Below are 23,023 nucleotides of genomic sequence, written 5' to 3'. Positions count from 1 at the left end.
CTCTATGAGGAAGAAACATCCTAGTTAGAGAGAAAAGCAATGGACCTCTGGGAGTTTTCTTGGTATGTCTGAGAAACAGCAAGTAAGCCATATGGCTGATCTCAGTAATCAAAGAGGAGAGTGGCAGGGCATGAGGTCAGAGAGGTAATGGGAATGAAGGTAGATCATGTAGAATCTTGTAGGTCATTCTAAAGACTTTGGCTTTTATTGTGAACAATATAAAAGGCCACGGAGGGTTTTGAGCAGGAGCATGACATGATCTGATTTACATGTTTAATGGATTTTGTAATGATCCAAGTAAGAAATGATGCTGGCTTGGATTAAGGTTATAGAAGTAGAGAAGTGTTCAGATTCTAAATATACTTTTAGGCCAGGTGCAGTGGCTCACACCTATAATCCCAACAATTTGAGAGGCTGTGGTGGGAAAACAACTTTAAGCCAGAAGTTCAAGACCAGCCTGGGCAACAAAGCAAGACATCTGTTTCTACAAAATAATAATAATAATAATTAGCCAGGCACTGTGGTGAGTACCTGTAGTTCCAACTACTGGGAAGTCTGAGGCGGGAGGATCCCTTGAGCCCAGGAGTCTGAAGTTATAGTGAGCTATGATTGTGCCACTCCATTCCAGCCTGGGTGACAGTGTGAGAGGCTGTTTCTAAATAAATAAATTTTTAACTATTCAGCTGAAAGTATTGCTGATAGATAGGATCTGGAGTGTGAGAGAAAAAGGGAGTCAAGTCAGACTCCAAGGCTTTGGCCTAAATAACCAGAAGAATGGATAAAGAAGGCTGTGGGAGAAGCAGGTATAAGGAAAATAGTCACTTTGACCTTGGATAATTTCAAGTTGAGATGCCAATCAGACAACCTAGTTATCAGGAAAATGAAGACATACCTGTAAAGGATATTAAGAAATAGTAGCTAGTGAAGTAGAAAGAGAGCCAAGAATTACATGGTGTCCTGGAAGCCAAGTGGAAGAAAAAAGTGTTTCAAGGAGAGAGTGATAAACTGTGTCAAATGCCGCTGTTGGGCAAAAAAAAAAGGAGAACAGTAAAATGACCATCGAATTTAATACTGACGAGATATTGTTGACCTTGATATGAATCATTTTGGTGGAGTGATGATGGCAAAAGCCCTACTGGAGAGGATTCAAGAGAAAATGAGAGGCGAGAAATCGGAACTAATGAGCAGAGACAACTCATTCCAGAATTTTTGCTCTGAGGAGGAGAGAAATGGGGCTATGGCTTGGGTGAAGAGAACAGATTTTTTAAACATTGAAGATGTTGTTCAATGAAAGAAAAATTGATGCCATGAGGGAGGAGTGAATGACTTGAGTAATGACCTCGATTAGGCAAAAAGAAATAAAATTTAGTGCATAAGTAGAGGAGTCAGCATTCAGTGGAATCCCAGACAGTTCGCTCACAGTGACAAGAGGGAAAGCAGAGTGTGTGGATACAAATACAATAGGTTGGTGGGAGTTCTTTTCTGACAACTTCTATTTTCTCAGTGAAATAGGAAGCAAGGTAGCAGCTGAAAGGGAAAATGTAGAAACAAGTGTCGGAAGTTTGAGGAAAGGAAAGATGTAAAAAAGCCACCCAGGAGCATTCAAGAATGAATGGATGAAATGAATGTAGTGAAGTTAGCAGATAGTACTAAGGGCCCATTTGAAGTTAGTGGTCATGAATCTAAAGCGAGACTGGTTAGCACGGTTATAAGCTTTTATCCAATCTCATTCGGCTGCTGGAGCAGGTTGGGAATAAAGAGAGTAGGATTTAACAACGATTGGATGTCTGTTATTCAAATCACACGAAAGCAGAGAGAGCTTAGGGAATCTAGGGTGTATGCTAAACAGTGACTTTAAGGATGGTTATAGAATCTAAGCTGAGCAAAGAAGAAAATGGAGACACTAGGGGGCAGAGGGACAGTACTCTATAGTTTAGCACATAATTGTTCTCTTAACTTTTATCATGTAAGGGCTGAAAAGTGTCCATTCTTGTTAGCAAGTCACTTTGTTAGCAACTCACTAGTCACTTTGGAGTGGTGTTCTCATAATTGCATTTTTCAGAACCACTAGTCCCTCACCACTATCTCTGTGAGTGAGGTCACAAAAATTTTTAAATCCGGTATACCCCATTAGTTTTTGGAGATTCACATTACCTGTTGACCTATTAAGGACTCTGAATATTCTCGCAGCCAGGAAACCACATTTGACTAATCCAGTGGTTTGTAACATTGCTTGTTCATGGAGCTCTTTATGTAATACTATTAACATCAATCCTCAGAAACTAGTATTCCATGGAATACATTTTGAGACATGCTAGCTTAGGAATCATGTTGGGGATTGGAAGCTGACTTTTAGGACAAAACCTTTGTTGGGCCAGAGTCATAGCAGCTTTTCTCCAAGACAATATGCATGGCAGGAACCAACACGTGTCCTCCCCAGGCCATCTCTCTATTCTGCAGCTGAGCCATTCTGCAGAGATTTCGGTTCTATTTAGTTCTCCTAAAGCCAAATAAACCTAATATTGTCGATACAGCTAATTCCCTAGTTTTCATTCAGCTGAAGTTTCCTGATGTTATATTTTCAATAATTCAAGAGATAGTATTGTCACAATGCACTGGAAGCAGCATGCATATTTACTAACCACTTCCTTGTGTCAGGCACTATGCTTGGCACTTTGCATAGATCTCTTTGCAATAATATTGTGAGAAGGTATACATTACTAGAAAACACCCAGAAACATCATGAGCAACCAGTTTTCTTCAGAAACTTGTTGCCTGGAAGAAGGAAAATAGGTTTAGTCTGTAACAAGCAATGTGTTTTGCACAAACAGATTTGAAGCCCTAGGAACACTGATAGAATCAGAATGTTGGAGCCAAAAGGAACCTTAGAGATCAGTTTAAGATATTAGAGAGAGCTTATTGCATTCTCCCCAAAAGTTATTATGTAAATTGTCTCAGGAGAGCAGGATTAAGAAATCTTGCCATAACTGCCTTTGCTTTCATTTAAATTAAGCCATATGAAACGATATTGTCACATGAACTAAAGCATATAGATCATGCTACAAGAATGCAATATGGTAAGTGATTATTGGCTGGAATTGTAAATGAACATTTGGAGTTTATTCTGTATTTCAATGTCATGGAAGCCTGACTTCACCAGAAGGCAATGGTTCTCAAACTTGAATGTGTATCAGAATTATTCCAGAATCTCGTTTTAAAATACAGGCTCCTGACCCTATCTTCAGATATACTAACTCAGTAAGCCTGCTATAAGGACCAGGAAACTGACATTTTTAACTAGCTCCCCAGGTGTCACTCAGTGGACCACCACAATAGGCGGCCCACAAACTGACCACAATCTGAGAAAGACACCCCTAGGAATATTCTATTCATAATTAAGGTGTGAGCAGGCCAGTGTCAACTGGTCAGCTAGGGCAATTGCCCTGCAAAGACACTGATGTAGAGGTACAGGAAGTCCCTACTGTTTCTAGATTCCCATTTTTCTACAGAATCCTTGTCTTAATGTGATAATGAACTCCTAGAGACATCTTCCTTGTGACTTGATGCAGGGAGCTGAGGCTCAGGAACAAATATAGTAGGCACTACAGGGAATATTTCTGGATATAATATTAAGGTACACAAAAATTCCCCCTGTAGCTCTTAGATGATTAGACATTCTTCTGTAGACTCAGAACATTGTGCTATCCCATTATATTATGGTCACATACATAGTAGAGAAATTAGTACGGCTGGTAGGCTGTGGATGCTTATAGTCTAAATGGACCTTGGTCCTATTCAGGATCCATTCATCAGCTTCACAGGTTCCAAAACTCAATTTTGTCCATTTTAGCCAGGGATTGATCAGGCTCTAGGGAACAAATTTCACACAACCTAAACTTATAAGGCAATAATTTGGAAGCCAAAATGTCAATTTATTAATTCATCTTGATAAATCCCAGTAGGAAATCTACTTAGGAAACCAAATAAAGACAAAAGGCTGTTTGTTTGGTGGGAGCAGCCTGCTTTAGTTAGTGGAAAGAGCCAGAGTTTTGGAGTCAGATAGGCTAGAGTCCCAGCTAGGCTATATGTAATGGGTTGAATTGTGTCACCGCCCCCAAAAGTTACATCCAACTGGAACCGCAAAATGTGAACTTATTTAGAATATGACTCTTTGCTGACGTATGTAAGATAAGGATTTCTACATGAGATCATCCTGGATTAGGGTGGGCTGTAAATCCAATGATAAGTGTCCTTATAAGAGACAGGGCACAGAGACAAGGGAGAAGCCCATCTGAAGACAGAGGCAGGGGTTGGAATGATGCTACCACAAGCCAAGCAACACCTGGAACCGCTAGGAAGAGGCAAGGAACAGAATCTCCCCTAGAGCCTTTGTAGGGAGCATGGCCCTGCCAACACCTTGGTTTTGAACTTCTGGCCTCCAGAACTGTGAAAGTATAAATATCTGCTGTTTCAAGCCACCAAGTTTGTGGCAATTTGTTATGGCAGTCACAGGAAACTAATATACCTACCACTCATTCCATTTTATGGGCTTAAGTCACATAACCTCTCTGAGCCTCAGTTCCATCATTTGAAAATGGAACTAATAATAGAATCCTATGATATCATAGAGTTGCCTTGAGGGTTAAATAAGATAATTTATGTAAAGTGTTTGACTCTGTAGGCACTTGTTATATGGTGACTGTTATTACTGGTGAGTGAAGAGATAGTATATAGTGTGGGATGATCTGAAAAGATGGAGTCATGTAGTTTATTCAGTCTGATGCATCCATCCGTCACCCTATCAGAAAGTCAATAAATGTGTCAGTAAGCCAGGGCACAGAGTAATAAAAGCAACTTCTCTTTCTAATTATTTTTATTTTTCTTTCTATAATGGTCAAATAACTTGTTTGTACATGTCACAATATCATGAACCCCGTCTTAGTTATATGGACTTTCCCAGCCATAGCACTTCCAAGGCTACAGTTGTGTTTTCCACTGATTACATTTTAGAGCATTACTCCTTAATGACATATAGGGAGGTCCCTTATTTATCAGTAAATACTTTTCTGTGGGCAGCCAATCTCATTTCTACAGTGGACAATTTCTTTTGTCAGCTTAAGCCTCTGAGAATGGTATGTTTCTACCCTATGAGTTGACCTTAATTCTAGAGTTGGTGGCCCTATTCCCTCTCAGTCTGTAGCCCTCTGTCCGTTTTCCAAAACTCCACAAATTCACAGTGCTGTGTCTACTTTCTCACCCACCTGTTTGTAAAGAGAAAATTCCTTAGCTTCTGTATCTGACCCTCCATTCCCACCCATATAGCCCCAACTAGTGTTACCTCTGGAAAGCCAAGGAGATCATGCCCTATTCATCTTTGTAGGTACTGCCTAGTGTGCTGCATGGCATATGGTAAATATTTGTTGAGGTGACGAAAAACAATAGATAAATCTTGGCTCTGGAGTTGGGCAGATCTGAGTTGAAATGCTAGCTTCCTTTTCTGCTGGTTGTGGAGCCTTGAGCAAATTACTTCAGCTTTTGGTACCTCAGTTCCTTCATCTATAAAATTATGATAGTATATATCACTTAGGTGTTTTATAAGAATTAAATGAATTAATAAATATAAATCCCCCAGCACAATACCACATACATAGTGAATGTTTGGTAAATGTTAGCAATGTATGGAAGACTATATAAAATAATGAATGAGTGAATGTGCATTTTCAATAGTAAGTCATATAACTACAGGATATCTTTAGTGCCTGTAAGAGATCCAGGGAAGTATGAAAGAATAGTCAGTAAGAACTGGTAAGTACCTCATTTATCATATTTCCTACCATGTGATTCTTACCATTACGAGTACATGAAAGCTGAAGTTTTTCAGAACAAACCATTCACATTGAATGCATGGAAGGAAAATATCATCTCATATCATAAGAGTAACAGTCGCCCAGCTTCTGGGAGTACTTCAGAATATGATTAAGTGTTGAAAAGCATAGAGTTGTCAATAGAAGCTATTGCTAGCAGTTGTTTCAAATTAATTAAAAATACTGATTTCAGCGTTCTGGTTTTAGTACAGAGTATTTGACTTATTATTGTTATTAGAGGGAGTCTGAGTCAGGAGGGTTAAATAGACAAATGACAACATTAAAGGAAGTCAGATGAAATTTCACACATTGGGAGAATTGCACAGGCAATGAAAGCAACTTTTACTTTATATGACAAGCTTAAGTTTTAGTGTAGGGAAGAGGGGAAAAAGAAGGAAGGAGAGCTGATATGCTGCAAACCCATCCAAAGCTAGATTTTGTTCAGGATTCTGCACCATCAATGGCTCTGTTATATATATTTTTTTATTCCACAGCTTTCCAATCCCCCATTGATGCATTCATTCAGTAAAATATATCATGTGCCTACTATATTCCAGGTACTATTCTAGATGTTGGAGATATAGCAGTAAACAAAAGTCCTTGCCCTCCTGGAACTTACATTCTAGCAGGGGTCAGTACACTATGGCCCATTAGCTAAATCTAGCCTGCCCCCTGTTTTGGTAAATACAGTTTTATTGGAACACAGCCATGCTCATCTATGGCAGCTTTTGTATAACAATGATAGAGGTAGGTAGTTGTGTTAAAGATTGCATGGCTCACAAAGCCTAAAATATTTATTATCTGGACCTTTACAGAAAAAGTTTTCCAGCTCCTGTTCTAGCAGAAGGAGATAGATGATAAACAAATAAATAGATAAACATATAACATCTAGTAGTATTCAAAGTATAAAGAAATAAAACATGGAAGGCAGATAGAGAATGGTGAGAAGGCACTTGCAATACTAAATATGGTAGTCAGAGAAGATTTTACCAAGTTGGATATTTGATCCATCACCTGAAGGACATGAGTATGTCAATATCTGGGTTGTATACAGCATTATGGGCCATTATAAGGGGTTTTGTTGTTACTAAGTGTCAGATGGGAAGCCATTGGAGGAGTTTTGAGCAGAGGAGTGACATGATCTGACATTCACATAATAAAATTATCCTGGTTCCAAAAAACGGACAGAGAATAATAGACTTGAGTGATGGTGGCAAGAATAGAGGCAAGGAGAACAGCTGAGAGGCTAGTGCAATATAATCCAGGAAGCAGATCATTGTGACATAAACCAGGATAGTAGCAATGAAAAAGTGGTCAGATTCTAGATATATTCTGAAGGTAGAACCAATAAGATTTGCTGATCAAATAAATGTACGATATGAAAGAGGGAAAAATCAAGATTGGTTCCTAGGTCTTCTGCCTGAGCAACTGGAAGAATGAAATTGATATTTAGGGAGACGGGGAAGACTGAGAGGAGCAGGTTTTGTGAGGGCAGCAGGTTTTGTTGGGGGTTGTGGGCAGGGGCAGTTTTGAACATGGTAAGTTGGAGATACTTATTAGGCATGCAAGTTGATATGTCCAGCAGGCAATTGGGCATAAAAGTACGGAGATACAAATTTGTGACTCATCAGCAAATAGATAGTATATTAAGCCACGAAGATCGGAGCATCACTAAGAAGATAAAGGACAGAAGAAATCTTAGGCTTTAAGCCTTCCTCTACCTTTCAACTCCAGAAGTTAGTCCATGACAAAATCCTATCAATTCTTCCTGTATAATGTCTCTCAATTCACCATTTTCCTTCCATTCCCACTGCTACCATTGTAGTCCAAGATCTCACCTTGTCTTACTTGGCTTTTACAATAGCCTCCTAACTGGTTTCCTTGCCTCCAAATGTCAACTTGAAACTCATCATCTCATTTGTCCTTCCCCTCCAAAAAAATCTTTCTACTTCTCCTGGGCTCTCTATCTTAAAGAATGGCATCACTATTCATAAGCATTTGCTTAAACGTGAAAATTTGAAATCCTCCTTGTCACCTCCCTTTCTTCTACTCTCCATTGTGCAATTCTATTACCAAACCCTGACATTTTTACCTCCAAAATATAACTCAATTTTGCCCACCATTCTCTATCTCTATTACTATCAATCTAGTTCAAGATAACATCACCTCCCACCTGGACAATGGTAATAGCCTCTTGACTACTCTTCTTCCCTCTAGTTAATCTCCCATATGGAAACCAGTGGAATCTTTCTAAAACAGTGCTATGCATATTTTGCCTACCTATTCTGTAGGTCCACAGAATAAAATTCAAAAGTCCTTCATCATTTGCCCATAACTTTCCTTTCCAATGGTATCTACTATGGCTTCTCTGGAAATTCTCTTCATTTCATCCCTGTGGGCTTGTCAGTGGTCTTTAAGCCCACCATGACCACAGTGTGCCCCCAATACCTAGTGCAGACCTTCCCAAACATATTACAAGTGTCTGAGGCTATGAGATTTCTCCTCTGTCCTCAGCTGAGCCCAGAGACAGTGCTGTTGAAACTCCTAGAATGCTTGTCTCTAGATGTCAAACTGCTTCCTCCATTCACCCTAGTGTGCTTTAAAAATACTATGCTTTTCTCTGCATGCCATGACACAATAAAGGTTGTGAAGGACTGCTTTAATGCACACCATTCCCAGAGTTTGGAAAGTGCTGCTCCATTCTCTTCTCTAAGTTCTTAGTACCCTTCTATGCCAAGTTCAAGTCTCACCTTTCTGATAAAGCAGTCTTTGATGCTACATATCCAACCTCAAAATTCTTGTATGATGTGACCAGACCACTCATTTGGCACTTAGTATATGTGCTGCTGTTTAACTTTTTATGGTGAGACCTTATCTCTTTGTGTTGTCTGTTGCTTAAGAGCAACAATTTTTATACCGACTTTTGCACCCAGTGCCTTACCATACAGTAAGACACTCAGTATATTTTTACAATATTAATAAATTAATTAATGAGTAGATAGTTAAATTCCATCAGATGGTGCAATGGACAAGAACATTAGATTCAGAATCAGAGAATCTGGATTCTAGTCCACTTTGCCACTAGATGGTTGTGTGAGACTTCAGGAAAGTTGCTTGCCTTAGTTGCCTCATTCACAAAATAGGAACAATACTTCCCATTGTGACTTCCCAAGTTGAGATGGGACAATTTATGGAAAAAATATTTGGCAGATGAAAAGAGCATGTCATTCATGAGTAATGCCAAAAGAGGCAGTGTGGAGGATAAAGAATGAGCTCAAAGAAGCTGCAGAAAACATTAGAGGGTTCATGGGTGAAAAAAAAGCCAAAGGGGTAAGGGAAATTTGCTAGCAAAGTAGACTTGCCCAGGAGTGATTGAGAAGGGATAATAAACACAGAAGAAAGAAAAATCAAGTTTCTGTTGCGAAGCCGTATAACACAGCCACTAGATCCAGACTGCCTAGGTTCAAAGCCTGGCTCTGGCACTTAACCAGCTATGTGACCTTGAACAAGTTATTTAACATCTCTGAACTTCAGTTTACTCATATGTATTATGGGGGTAATAATAATGCCTATTTCCAGGGAAGTGTTATAAGATGTAAAGGAGTTAATACTTATAAAGTACTTAGAGCAGTGCAGACCAGTGCCTAGCATACAGAGCATTATAGAAGAACTTGTTAGATAAAATAATAATCTTCTCCTTACCAGGCAATACTCCAATCCTCATGGCTGGCACTTTCTCCTGGGACCTGGAGCAGGGCTCGCGAAAGTTCTGACTTGCTCTCCAGTGGGCACGTCTCCTTTCCACATTCCAGAGCCCAGTCCTCTGAGCTTAGCCTATCTCACTGCTCAAAGGACACTATGTTTCCCAGCCTACAAAGTTTCTTTTCAATTCTTTAGCCTTTTTCAAAACCCAGTAGAGTTCCTTGTGAGAACAGATAGGAGTGAATTCCATAAGCTCCCAGAAGCAAATACAGACAGTATAATCTAATCTTTTAGAGCAATGGCTTTGTAATCAAGCAAAAGAGAGTTTGAATCAGGGCTCTGTAAATGACCAACTGAGTGACCTTGGACAAATCCAAGGTCTGAGTCTCAGCTTGCTTGTCTTTAAAATGAGGCCTCACAGGTGGTTGTCAGGATCAAATGAGAAAATGGACATGATGCATTCAGTATAGGGCCTGCCATGTGGTAAGCACTCAGAAAGTGTTAGCTCTTATCATTAATAATTCCTAGGATTATGGGTCTCGATTTTCCCAACTCTAGAATGTAATTTAATAGCACTATAGTTCTTATCCGCTATTCCTCTGTCATCTCAATTTGACCCTTCCAAACTAAAAAGGTGCAAAAAAATATTCTTGGAGTGATAAGTTGACAACACTCTGCATTTTACACTCCCTTTGAGGTTTATGCCCAGTTTAAAAGAATTACAGAGAAAGAACCCGCAACTCTAAGTATGCTTCAGATTTCCATATGTCTGTAAATGCCTCAAAGACAGCAGTGGTCCTCTTAGCCTAGGGTGAACATCAAAATCACCTATGTTTATTTTTAATTTCATTAAATATAATTCTTCTGATAAAATGGCAAAGAAAATTTTTTTTTTCAAAATCCTTGCTTTTACCCTAGAAATGATACTCCTCATGAAACAAATGTCCAATGGGGAGACAGAGGGCCAGGCAAGTATATTTTGCAAAAGTTATCCAAGTCAGTCTCGTAAACACCCCTGATGTGAGAGAGGGACTGGAACATGCATTTGGAGGATGAGGCCAGGGTCTTGCCTTGAGAAAAAATCCAAGAAGGGCAAGTATAACCACTCTGCCTCCCACACAATGTGGGTATGTAGAAACATGCCCTGCACCCACAGGGAAGAGCATAGTATTTCCTCCTCCATGCATTAATCACAGAGGATTTCCCTCATATAGTTATACAAGCATCATCCTTGACACATCGGTTGGAGAACTGTACTCAGTGAGAATACAAGATTCATCCAGCTTTGAAAATGTAACTATATCTAACAACTGGATTAAATATATTTCATGCCTAAAGATCTAGTACTATTTAAAGCCTACAGCAAGGAAGAATGATTACCAAATAATTTAATTATTTTTAGTTTACACATCTGTCATCAAAGTTAATCGTTTGCTGACAGAAACTGGCCATTTGGTCTTGACCATGATCACTAATGAGTGTGCTTGCATTTCATATCAAGGAAACAGTCTCTCAAATGGTTCTAATAAAATAAATTAAAAGCTGAAATACTTTTTAAAAAGTGTAAAAAGTGTTAAAAGGCACAATTTATAAGATTTATGAAGTGGTTACTTTTTCTTTTCTGATTTTATGTATATCTATCACTCAACACTTGCTGTGAAACATATTAGATACACCTACATTACTTTGGAGGACCACCAAATACTTGATTTTCCCATGTATTTATCTAAAAATGTTATTAAATTTTCATTTAAATCTTCCAAAAATAGAGTGTTAAATTTCATGTATATGTGTGATCTATACTAATAGATCTAAGCTAATGTATACATACTCAGTTCTCATTTTTCTATTTGCAAAATTCAAACTAATGAATTAGTTTGAAGAAAGAAGAAAGAAATGAAGAATTTTAAAAAGTAATTCTCAAAATGCTTAAAAATAGATGCTAAATTCATTGAGCTACTCATTTCAATATTTTAATGTAAGAAAGCAAAATTTATAATGTAGTAGTTAGGTACACGGACTCGAAAATCAGGGAGAAGTGATTCCATTTTCCTTCTGCTCTCTTGCTAACTATGCAACCTCAGGCAAGTAACTGCACTTCTCTGAGCTTTAGTTATCTCATCTGTAAAATGAGGATAATAATATTATATGTCATAAGGGATGTGGACATTAAATATGATAATACAAAATATTATTATTTTTTCCTTTCAAAATTATTTTTAATTGACAAATGATAAGGTGTATATATATATATAGTACAATGTGATGTTTTGATCTATGTATATATTATAGAAAGATTCAATCAAACTAATGAACATATCTATCACCTCGCTAATTTATCATTATTTTGTGGTAAGAACATTGAAAAGCTATTCTTTTACCAATTTTGAAATATACAATATATTATTTTAACTGTGGTTACCATGTAGTGCAATACATCACTAAAAGTTATTCCTCTAGTTGGCCAGTGTGGTGGCTCACGCTTGTAATCCCAACACTTTGGGAGGCCGAGGCAGGTGGATCACCTAAGGTCAGGAGTTTCAGACCAGCCTGGCCAACATGGTGAAACCCCGTCTCCACTAAAAAAACACAAAAATCAGCTGGGTGTGGTGGTACATGCCTGTAATCCCACCTACTCTGGAGGCTGTGGCAGGAGACTCACTTGAACCCAGGAGGTGAAGGTTGCAATGAGCCGAGATGGTGCCACTGCACTCCAGCCTGGGCAACAGAGTAGGACTCTGTCTCAAAAAAAAAAAAAAAAAGATTATGCCTCCAGTCTCACTGAAATTTTATATAACTTGATCAACATCTTCCCTTTCCCCAACCCTCCTCCTCCCCACTAACCTCTGGTAACCACCTTTCTGTTCTTTGTTTCTATGATATCCACTTTTTAAGATTTCACATAGGAGATCACACAATATTTGTCTTTCTGTGCTTGGATTATTTCACATAGCATAATATCTTCCAGTTCCATCCATGTTGTTTTGAATGATAGAATTTTCTTATTTTTTAAGGCTATATAGTATTCCATTGTGTATAGGTACTACATTTTCTTTATCCATTCATCTGTTGATGGACATTTGGGTTGCTTCCACATCTTGACTATTGTGAATAATACTAAAATGAACATGGGAGTGCAGATATCTCTTTGGCATACTGATCTCAATTCCTTTGGATTTATACCCAGAAGTGACATTGCTGTATCATACAGTAATTCTATTTTTTGTTTTTTGAGGAACCTTTGTACTATTTTCCAAATGGTTATATGAATTCACCTTCCAATCAACAGTGTGCAAGGATTCTCTTTTCACCATATTCTCACCAACACTTATCACTCATCTTTTTGATAATGGCCATTTTAACAGATGATACCTCATTGTGGTTTTACTTTGCATTTCCCTGATGAGTATAGATGTTGAGCATTTTTTTTACATATCTGTTGGCAATTCACAACTCTTAAGAAACGTCTATCCAAATCCTTTGCCCATGTTTTTAAATTTTTAAAAACTTTAGAGACAGGGTTTTGCTCTGTTGCCCAGGCTGAAGTGTGGTGGCACAATTACAGCTCACTGCAACCTCCAGCCTCTGGGCTCAGGTGATCCTCCCACCTCACCAACCTGAGTAGCTAGGACTACAGGTGTGCACCACCACATCCTGCTAATTAAAAAAAAATTGCATAGAGACAGGGGTCTTGCTTCATTGCCCAAGCTGGTCTTGAATTCCTGCGTTGCCCATTTTTTAATCAGGTTGTTTTCTTGTGATTGAATTGTTTGATTTCCTTATGTATTTTGGATATTAGCCCCTTGTCAGATATGTTTCCCAGTATTTTCTACCAATCTGTGAGCTGTCCCTTCACTCTATTAATTGTTTCATTTGCTGTGCAAAAGCTTTTTAGTTTGATGCAATCTCATTTGTCTAATGTTGCTTTTGTCGCCTATGTCTGAGCTTTTGTTGCCTCTGCTTTTTCTTGTTGCCAAGAAATCATTGTCCAGACCAATGCTGTGGATCTTTTTCCCTATTTTCTTCTAGTAGTTTTACAGTTTCAGGTCGTATGTTCAAGTTTATTTATTTTGAATTGGTGAGAGATAGGGGTCTAGTTTCATTCTTCTGCATGTGGATATCCGGTTTTCCCAACACCATTTATTGAAAAGACTGTCCTTTCCCCATTGTATAGTCTTGGCACCTTTGTTGAAAGTCAATTTATCATAAATACTTGGGTTTATTGCTAGGCTTTCTGTCATGTTCCATTGGTCAATATGTCTGTCTTTATGCCAGTATCATGCTGTTTTGATTATAATAGCTTTATTTAATATACAGTTATCTCTTGGTATCCATAAGTGATTGGTTCCAAGACGTCCCACAGATAATAAAATCCACAAATGCTCAAGTTCCTGATATAAAGTGGAATAGTATTTGTATATAACCTACGCACATCCTCGTGCCTACTTTAAATCATCTCTAGATTATTTATAATACCTAATACAATGTAAATGCTATGTAAAGAGTTCTTATACTATATTGTTTAAAGGGAATAATAACAAGAAAAAAGTCTGTACATGTACAGTACAGACACTTTTTTGGGAATATTTTTGATCCACAGTTGGTCAAATCCACAGGTGCAAAACCCATGGATGCAGAGGGCTCGCCGTATGTTGTAATCAGGGAGCATGATGCCTCCACCCTTGTTCTTTTTACTCAAAGTTGCTTTGGCTATTAAGAGTTTTTTCTGGTTCCATATGAATTTTAGGTTGTTATTTCTGTGAAAAATGACACTGGAATTTTGACAGGAATTTCATTGAATCTGTAGATCACTTTGGGTGGTATGGAAATTTTAATAGTACTAATTATTCCAATCCATGAGCTGGGATATCTTTCCATATATTTGTATTTTCTTCAATTTATTTCATCAATATTTTATAGTTTTTATTATTCAGATCTTTCACATACTTGGTTAAAGTTACTTCTAAACATTTTATTTTTTGATGCAGTTATAAATAGGATTTTCTTAATTTCTTTTTTAGATAGTTCATTGTTAGTATATAGAAACACTACTGATTTTTGCATATTTTGTAACCTGAAACTTTACTGAATTTGTTCATCAGTTCTAACAGATTTTGGTAGAGTCTTTAAGGTTTTCTATCATTCTCAAGTACACATGGAACACTCTCCATGATAGATCATGTTAGGTCACAAAACATGCCTTTACAAATTTAAGATTGAAATTATATTATTTTTTCTGACCACAATGGCATGGAAGTAGAAATCAACGACAGGAGGAACCTTGAAAAATTCATAAATATGTGGAAATTAAACAAAACAATATGTTCCTGTACAATCAATGAGTCAAAGAAGGAAATTTCAAAAGGAAATTTTGAAATATCTTGAGATAAACAAGAATGGAAACATAACGTTCCAAAACTTATGGGATGCAGCAAAAGTAGTCGTAGGAGGGAAGTTTATAGCAATAAATGCCTGCATCATAATAGAAGAAAGCTCTTAAATAAACAAACATTACACCTCAAGGAACTAGAAAAAGAAGATCAAAGTAAGCCCAAACTTAGCAGAAGGAAGGAAATAACAAAGATTAAAGCAGAAATAAACAAAATAGAGACTAAAGAAATTTAGAAAACATAAACAAAACTGAAAGTTGGTTTTTTAAAAAGATAAAATCGACAAACTGTTAGCCAGACTAACAAAGAAAAACAGAGAGAAGACTCAAATAAACAAGATCAGAAATGAAAGAGAAGACATTACAACTAATACCACAGAAATACAAAATATCATAAGATACTACTATGAACAACTATACACAAACAAATTGGATAACCTAGAACAAGTGGATGAATTCCTAGAAAAATGCAACCTACCAAGACTAAATCAGAAGACATATAAATGTTTTACAACAATGTCTGGCATTGTGGTAAGTGAATAATGAATGCTATAAGCTTTTGTTATTATTTCTACCAGAATGTAAGCTTCATGGTGGCAGTTTTTTTCCACCTTCTCTGTTTGGTCCAGTGGCTAACATAGTGCATGTTCAATAAATATTTGTTGGGCAAATTAATTTATGTGGCAGCTATCTATCTGAAAGTCTTAGGGGAACTGCTTATTAATTATGCCACTGCTTCTAATCACACTTGGCAGCTGCATGAGTAACTCAAGGTGAAATTTTTAAAGAGGCTTTATTGAGAAATAATTCACATACCATATACTCTCTCCATTCCAAGTGTTCAATTAAATGGTTTTTAGTATATTCAAAGAGTTGTGCAAACATCACCATAATTAATTTTAGAACATTATCAGCACCCCACAAAGAAACTCCATGCCCATCAGTAGTCACTCCCATTACCTGGCAAACTCTCTCTGCACCCCACCCCTAGGGCACCACCAAACAACTTCCTGCCAATATAGATATGCTTATTGTAAACATTTCTTACGCATAGACTCATACAATAGATGGGTTTTGTGACTAGTTTCTTTCATTTAGAATAGTGTTTTCAAGGTTCATTACATGTTATAGAATGTATCGGTATTCCATTCATTTCCATTATATGGGTATATCACCATTTGTTTATCCATTCATCGGTTGATGGATATTGGAGCTGTTTCCACATTTTGGCTATAATGCAGCCATGAACATTCATATCCAAGTTTTTGTGTGAACACGTATTTTCATTTCTCTTGGGTATATGCCTAGGAATAGAATTTATGGGTCATATAATAACTCTATGTTTAACTTTTTGAGAAAATGCCAGACAATCTTCCACAGAGGCTGTACCATTTAATATTCCCTTTAGGTTCCATTTTCTCCTCATCTTTGCCAATATTTGTTATTATCTCTTTTTTTAAAAAAAATTATAGCCACCCTAGAGGGTATGAAGGGGTATCTCATGGTGGTTTGGGTTTGCATTTCTCTAACAATTATGCTGAACATCTTTTTCTTGTGCTGATTGGCCATTTGTATACCTTCTTTGTAGAAACATACATTCAGATCTTTTGCCTTGCCTGTTTTTAAATTGGATTGTCTTTTTTTATTGAGTTATGTAAGAATTATATATTCTGGATACAAGTACTTATCAAACATGGTTTGCAAACACTTTCACATCTTATTCTCTGGGTTGTCTTTTCATTTCCTTTGATTCATTAAAGTTTTTAATTATGATTTAGTCAGTTTATCATTTTTTTCTCTTATTGCTTGTGTTTTTTGGTGTCCTATTTAAGAAAGTATGGCCTAATTCAAAGCTATGAAGATTTACATTTATGTTTCCTTTTAATAGTGCTATAATTTTAGCCCTTACATTTGGATCTTTGCTCCATTTTGAGTTAATTTTTGTATATAGTGTGAGGAAGGGGTCCAACCTCATTCTTTTGCATGTGAAGATGCAGTTGTCTCAGCACTATTTGTTAAAAATACTCTGTTTTCCTCGTAGAAATGTTTGGGTGCCCTTGATGAAAATCTATCAAAAATAAATGTAAGAGTTTATCTCTGGACACTTCATTCTATTCCACTGATCTATATGTCTATCCTTATGTCAGTACCATACTGATTGTTGTAGCTTTGTAGTAAGTTTTGAAATTGGGAAGTGTGCATCCTCCAACTAATGTCTTTTTTAAGATTGTTTTGGCTATTCTGGAGCCCTTTCATTTCCATATGAATTTTAAGATCATCATGTCATTTTTTGCAAAGAAGCCACTGAGATTTTGATAGGGATTGTGTTGAATCTATAGATCAGTTAGAGTAGTATTGCTCTCTTAACAATATTGTCTCCTGCACACCACGAACATGGAATTTCTTTCCATTTACTTATGTTTTCTTCCACTTCTTTCAAAAATGTTTCATAGTTTTCAGTGTACATTCTTATACTTTCTTGGATACATTTATTGCTATTTTATTCTTTTGATGCAATGAAATCCTTTTCTTTTCTTTTCTTTTTTGAGACAGGGTCTCACTCTGTTGCCCAGGCTGGAATGTAGTGGTGCAATCATGACTCACTGCAGTCTCAACTGGCCAGGCTCAAGTGATCCTCCTGCCTCAACCTCCTGAGTAGCTGGGATCACAGGGTGTGTGCCACCATGCCCAGCTAATTTTTTTTATTATTATTTGTAGAGACAGGGGTCTCACTATGCTGCTCAGGCTGTTCTGAAACTCCTGGGCTAAAGCAACCCTCCCACCTCAGCCTCCCAAAGTGCTGAGATTACAGGCATGAGCCACCATGGCCAGCCTGGAATCATTTTCTTAATTTCATTTTCAGATTGTTCATTGCTAGTGTGTAGAAGCACAACTGATTTTTGTATATTTCTCCTGCAAATTGCTGAACGCTTTACTTTAATAGTTATTTTGTGGGTTCTTTAGGGTTTTCTATGTATAAGATCAAGCTATCTTCAAATAGAGATCATTTGAATTCTTCCTTTCCAAACTGGAGGCCTATTATTTCTTTTTCTTCCCTAATTGCCCTGTTGAGAACTTCCAGTACAGTGTTAGGTAGAAGTGGGGTGAGTGAACATCCTCCTCCTGTTTCTGATCTTAGCAGAAGAGTTTTAGTCTTTCACCATTAAGTATGATGTTATCTGTCAGGTCTCTATAGGTGCCTTTTATCAGGTTGAGGAGTAAGGTGAACTTTATTTGAAACTAGAAGCCCCTCACCAAAGATGGAAACCTCAGGCCCACTTTTATTTTCTCTCTTCTGGTATGGCACAATTCTTCTGTTTCATATTCTCAAAACAGGGCGAGAATGCCTTAAGGGACAGACCTATACCTTATTCTGGATTTCAAACTGGGAACATTTCACTTCAGATGGAAGTGTTTTTGAAAGATAGCCTACTGAAAATTGTATAGATACTTAAGAATTCATTTGTAAAACATAAGATGGCAGGCTTTCTTTGAGCCATGACTTTATTTAGCTTGATTAAGTCTGTGTTCTACCAGTATACGTCATCTTTTCCTTAATCTCCTTGATGGAAGAATGGGAAATGGGAGACACATACAGGACTTTCTTACACATGATCCCTAGAGATGCAGTGGCATGTATGATAAGACTGCCTGGGTTCATTCAAATCCTTGCTCTGCCTCTTACACATTTGACAAGTAATGTATATGTATCTCAGTTTTTTGAAAAATTAAGATGATAAAACTATAATGATAATAATACCTAACTCAGAATTGTTGTGAGGAATAAATGAATTATTATATACAAAAAGTACTTAGAACAGTATAAAAATACTAAAAACAGTCCCTGACACCATCATAAACTCCATTTATGTACTTCCAATTAGGCTATGTTGTTCAGTAATAACAACACAGGTTTAAGAGCCAGATAAATCCAGGTTGAAATTCCTGCCCAACTGCTTTTACCAGCTGAATTTGGTACAAAAATACAAATGAACAGAACTTTGTTTGCTTCAAAATTCATGTGTTGAGGCCCTAATCTCCAATGTGGTAGTATTTGGAGGTCAGACCTTTGAGAGAGCAACTGGGTTTAGGAGGTAATGGGGTTTGCCATGTGAGGAAACCCTGAAGAAGGCCTGCACCACACTGAGCACATTGGCACCCTAATCTCAATCTTGGACTTCTCAGCCTCCAAAACTCTGAGAAATAAATGTTTGTTGTTTAAGCCACTCAATCTGGGGTATTCTTGATATAGCAGCCTCAACAGGCTAAGAGACCAGCTACGTGGCCTCTGACGAATTAATCTCTCTGAGATTTAGTTTTTTCATACCTAATTGGGTACAGAACCTACTTTTCAAGGTTATTATAAGGCATGCATTAGATAATTCCCGTGAAATATCTAACTCAAGATAATTGTTGAACAAATGGCAACTATTATTGTTGTTACTTTATTTTTTTCTTCTTTTAAGGCCAGTGAGATCCTATCACTGAACTTCTTTTGCTCATTTAACAGTTCAGGCCTGGGGATGATAACAGCAAATGGCATAAGGGGCTTTTAGTTTTTTAAAAGTAATATATACTTGTGAAAAATTCAAATTTTACAAAAAGTGAAAAGTAAAAATATGTTTTCACGTGCATTTTCTCGCCCATTTTACTTCCCCTTTCTTAGGGTTAGCAACAAGGAAAAGAATTTGACTTATATCCATCCAGACCTTTTTCTATGCATATACATAAATGTGAATTATACATAAGAACACATACACATACATATATATTTCTACATAAATTATACCGTATTATATATTGTTTTGTGATTTTCTAATTTTACTCGACACTATATTTTTGATGTCTTTCCATTTGAATAAAAACCTACCTCATTCTTCTTAATAGCAATACAATAACCCAAGAGATGGAAGTATCACTGGTTTACTTTTTAAAAATCTTTAATAATTGCTCTCAAGATAACATCATAAGTCTCTAGTTGCAGTGTGCTTTTTCTCTCAAAGCCTGTGTTTAACAATGTAGTATGTAAATGTGTAGTTTAAAGCAAATTCATAGTTTGCATGGATCCTGCGTGTTTTGTTGAATTCTAGGTTATAGGGACAGAATGGAAAGCTAAGTACTTAGGCGAAAAGGGACTTCTTTAGATAGGTCAGAAGGAAAAACAAGTCACCTAAATTATTACCAGCTTTTGAATAATTTTTCCTGGTGGGTTCTAGTCTTGAAAGAATAAATGAAAAAGAAGACTGAAGTGGAAATCAGTAAGTTCAACCAAAGCCTTGAAAAGCTTATTAAATACAAAGTAACTGTTGATCTGGTGGAAAAAGAGCACTGAAGTTACTACAATAATTAATCTTTTGTACTGAGAAGTTGCTATAATAATAATTCTTTTGGATGAGAAACAGACCAAAATAATTGAGAAATGCCAAAAAAAAAAAAAAAAAGGTAACCATGTAGTCAGATGATTACATTTACATACATAAATTCACAAAAGAGAAATTAAAATTAATGCTTCCAGAGTAAGCAAAATACATTGTGTCAATTTCCAACAGGTCCAAACTGTCTGTGTGCTACTAATGGAAGTGTCAGAATTCTGGGCAAGTATTCACAAAGATCAGAAGTGTCATAACACTGAAGCCATGTGATTATAAGAGAAGAAAATCTGTATAGATGGAATCATGTGTATAGATGGAAATGTCACTCACTGTAATATCTGAGCAGGAGGTTGTAATCAAAGCAGTTAGCAATTAGAAAGTACAGGGCCCTAACTCCCACAGAATTTTTGGTACAAGCAGCTCTGACAGCACACAGAACTGTTGTAAGATACTTTGTGAGAAAGCTTTGTCAGTGGTAATGCCTGCTTTAATAACATCTGGAAACAGCTGTTTTTCTCCAAAAGACAGCAATATGTCTAAGCCTGCCAAATACAGATAATAAGGTGCTTACCTATCATTAACAAAATTATGCTTTCCTTATTGACAGAAAAGATCTGTTCACATTGTGAGAAGAATACATTACAGAATTAGCGAAGAACTAACAATTAAAAAGCATCACACAGATGGCTGCCAAGCAGTGCTTCCCAGCCCGAAATCTGCAACCCTCTAAGGTGGCTACAATTATCCCGAGGTTCACCATGAGTTTTTTTGAAAATATCTCAAAACAAAATTATATATGAGGCACTTTAATTAAAAATATATATGCCATACAGCATTTCAAAGAAAGGGGAAAGATGGCATGAAAGCAAGCTGACAATAGCAGGGTATTATAAACTTCCACAAGGTTGGGAGCCAATAATAGTAAGATTCAGTGGCAGTTTTTATGAATTCAGAGCATTGTGCCAAGGCACATTGTCAAAATGTCTGAAAATTTATTTTAATGTCAGCAACAAAATTATTCATTCATTGAAGAAATATTTACTGAGGGAATACTATATGTCGGGTACCAATACACACATTGCCTGCTATAAAGTTTGTATCATCAATGTATAGGAATGCTGGTTTTCCTGAGCCCTTCTAGTAGCATCTTAAAAATGATATTTAGCGGCCCCGCCGACCCATGGCCCACGACCCACCGACCCACGAATCGGCCCGGCCCCGGCGTTCACCATGTCTGGCTCCTCCAGCGTCGCCGCTACGAAGAAAGTGGTTCAACAGCTCCAGCTGGAGGCCGGGCTCAACAGCGTAAAAGTTTCCGAGGCAGCTGCAGACTTGAAACAATTCTGTCTGCAGAATGCTCAACATGACCCTCTGCTGACTGGAGTATCTTCAAGTACAAATCCCTTCAGACCCCAGAAAGTCTGTTCCTTTTTGTAGTAAAATGAATATTTCAAAGGTTTCCCAAACCACTTCTTATGATCCAGTGAATATTCAAGAGAGATACATTTGAAGCCTGTACAAAAGCTTATCCCTATAACACATGTGCCGTATACAAAATTCTACTTTTGTCAGTCCTTAACATCTACCTCTGAATTTTCATGAATTTCTATTTCGCAAGGGTAATTGTTTTATATATATTGGCAGCAGCATACAATAAAACTTAGTGTGCAAGTTTTAAAAAATGATATTTAGCAATATCATATTAGTGAAAAATAGTAACTTATTGTGGTTTATTATTTCTTTCAATACTAGTGAGATTTGACACTTTTTCATATGTTTATTGATTATACGACCATTTGTAGTTCCTTTTTGAATAATCTACTCATAGCCTATGTCCACTTTTTTTTTTAACTCATCCATGTTCCTGTTTATATATAGGATAACAAATTCAAGAACAATGGGAAAGTAACATATAAACATTTAATAGGAAATAAAATAGAGATTATAAAACACTACCATTTGATTTTTTATGCAAATACTTCAATATTCCAATTTTTTTCTCACTTGCTAAATAAAGCACACAACTTGAAATGCTAAATAATTGTGTTACTGTAAATCTTTTAAAGAATAAAATGTTGATGAAAAACAAAAATTGCTTAGTAAGGTACGTATGACCTTGTTTATTATCTATCATAGACATCAAGATGATCATAGTTAATACCAATTTAAGCTTTACGGAATACTGTTTTAGGCCCAATATTGATATAATAAATGAAGGTATCAGAGAACCTTGTATTTATGGCATCAGGTTATAAAGATCTATTCAGAACCATTTTTGTCAAAATTTAAACTCTGGAATAAAAGTCAAATTGTTTCTAAATGAGACACAAAATAATTATTGCTAATAGTACAAATTTTGTCCTATGGGTAATACTATTGTCTTTTTCTTTTTTAAAAAAATTATTTCAATTTTTGTTTTTGATTCAGGGAACACATGGGCAGACTTGTTAGCTGGGTATACTGTGTGATGCTGAGGTTTGGGGTATGGATGATCCCGTCACCCAGGTAGTGAGCAGAGTATCCAGTAGGTAGTTTTACAGCTCTTGGTCCACACCCTCCCTCTCCAGTGTCTGTTGTTCCCATGTGTCCTCAGGTATTACTATTTTCAAGTTTTTTTCTTTTTTTATATATATATATTTTTTATTATACTTTAAGTTCTAGGGTACATGCGCACAACGCGCAGGTTTGTTACGTAT

General features: G+C 36.8%; 1 protein-coding gene across 1 annotated transcript; it reads left to right on the top strand.

Annotated features, from left to right (window-relative positions):
- Positions 1-21,493: 21,493 nt before the first annotated feature.
- GNG5B (G protein subunit gamma 5B) lies at positions 21,494-22,010 on the top strand. Its single transcript, XM_054473166.1, has one exon. The coding sequence runs from the start codon at positions 21,558-21,560 to the stop codon at positions 21,762-21,764; it is 207 nt and encodes a 68-aa protein (XP_054329141.1). The 5' UTR covers positions 21,494-21,557; the 3' UTR covers positions 21,765-22,010.
- Positions 22,011-23,023: the final 1,013 nt, after the last annotated feature.

The sequence above is a fragment of the Pongo pygmaeus genome, chromosome X (assembly GCF_028885625.2).
Source record: "Pongo pygmaeus isolate AG05252 chromosome X, NHGRI_mPonPyg2-v2.0_pri, whole genome shotgun sequence".
Taxonomy (NCBI): Eukaryota; Metazoa; Chordata; class Mammalia; order Primates; family Hominidae; genus Pongo; species Pongo pygmaeus.
The sequence above is the reverse complement of the archived record's forward strand: the minus strand, read 5'-3'. Positions and strand labels throughout refer to the sequence as shown.

What these genes read in the sequence shown, in the direction of transcription:
- GNG5B (XM_054473166.1), top strand. Translation starts at nt 21,558, where the DNA reads ATGTCTGGCTCCTCCAGCGTCGCCGCTACGAAGAAAGTGGTTCAACAG.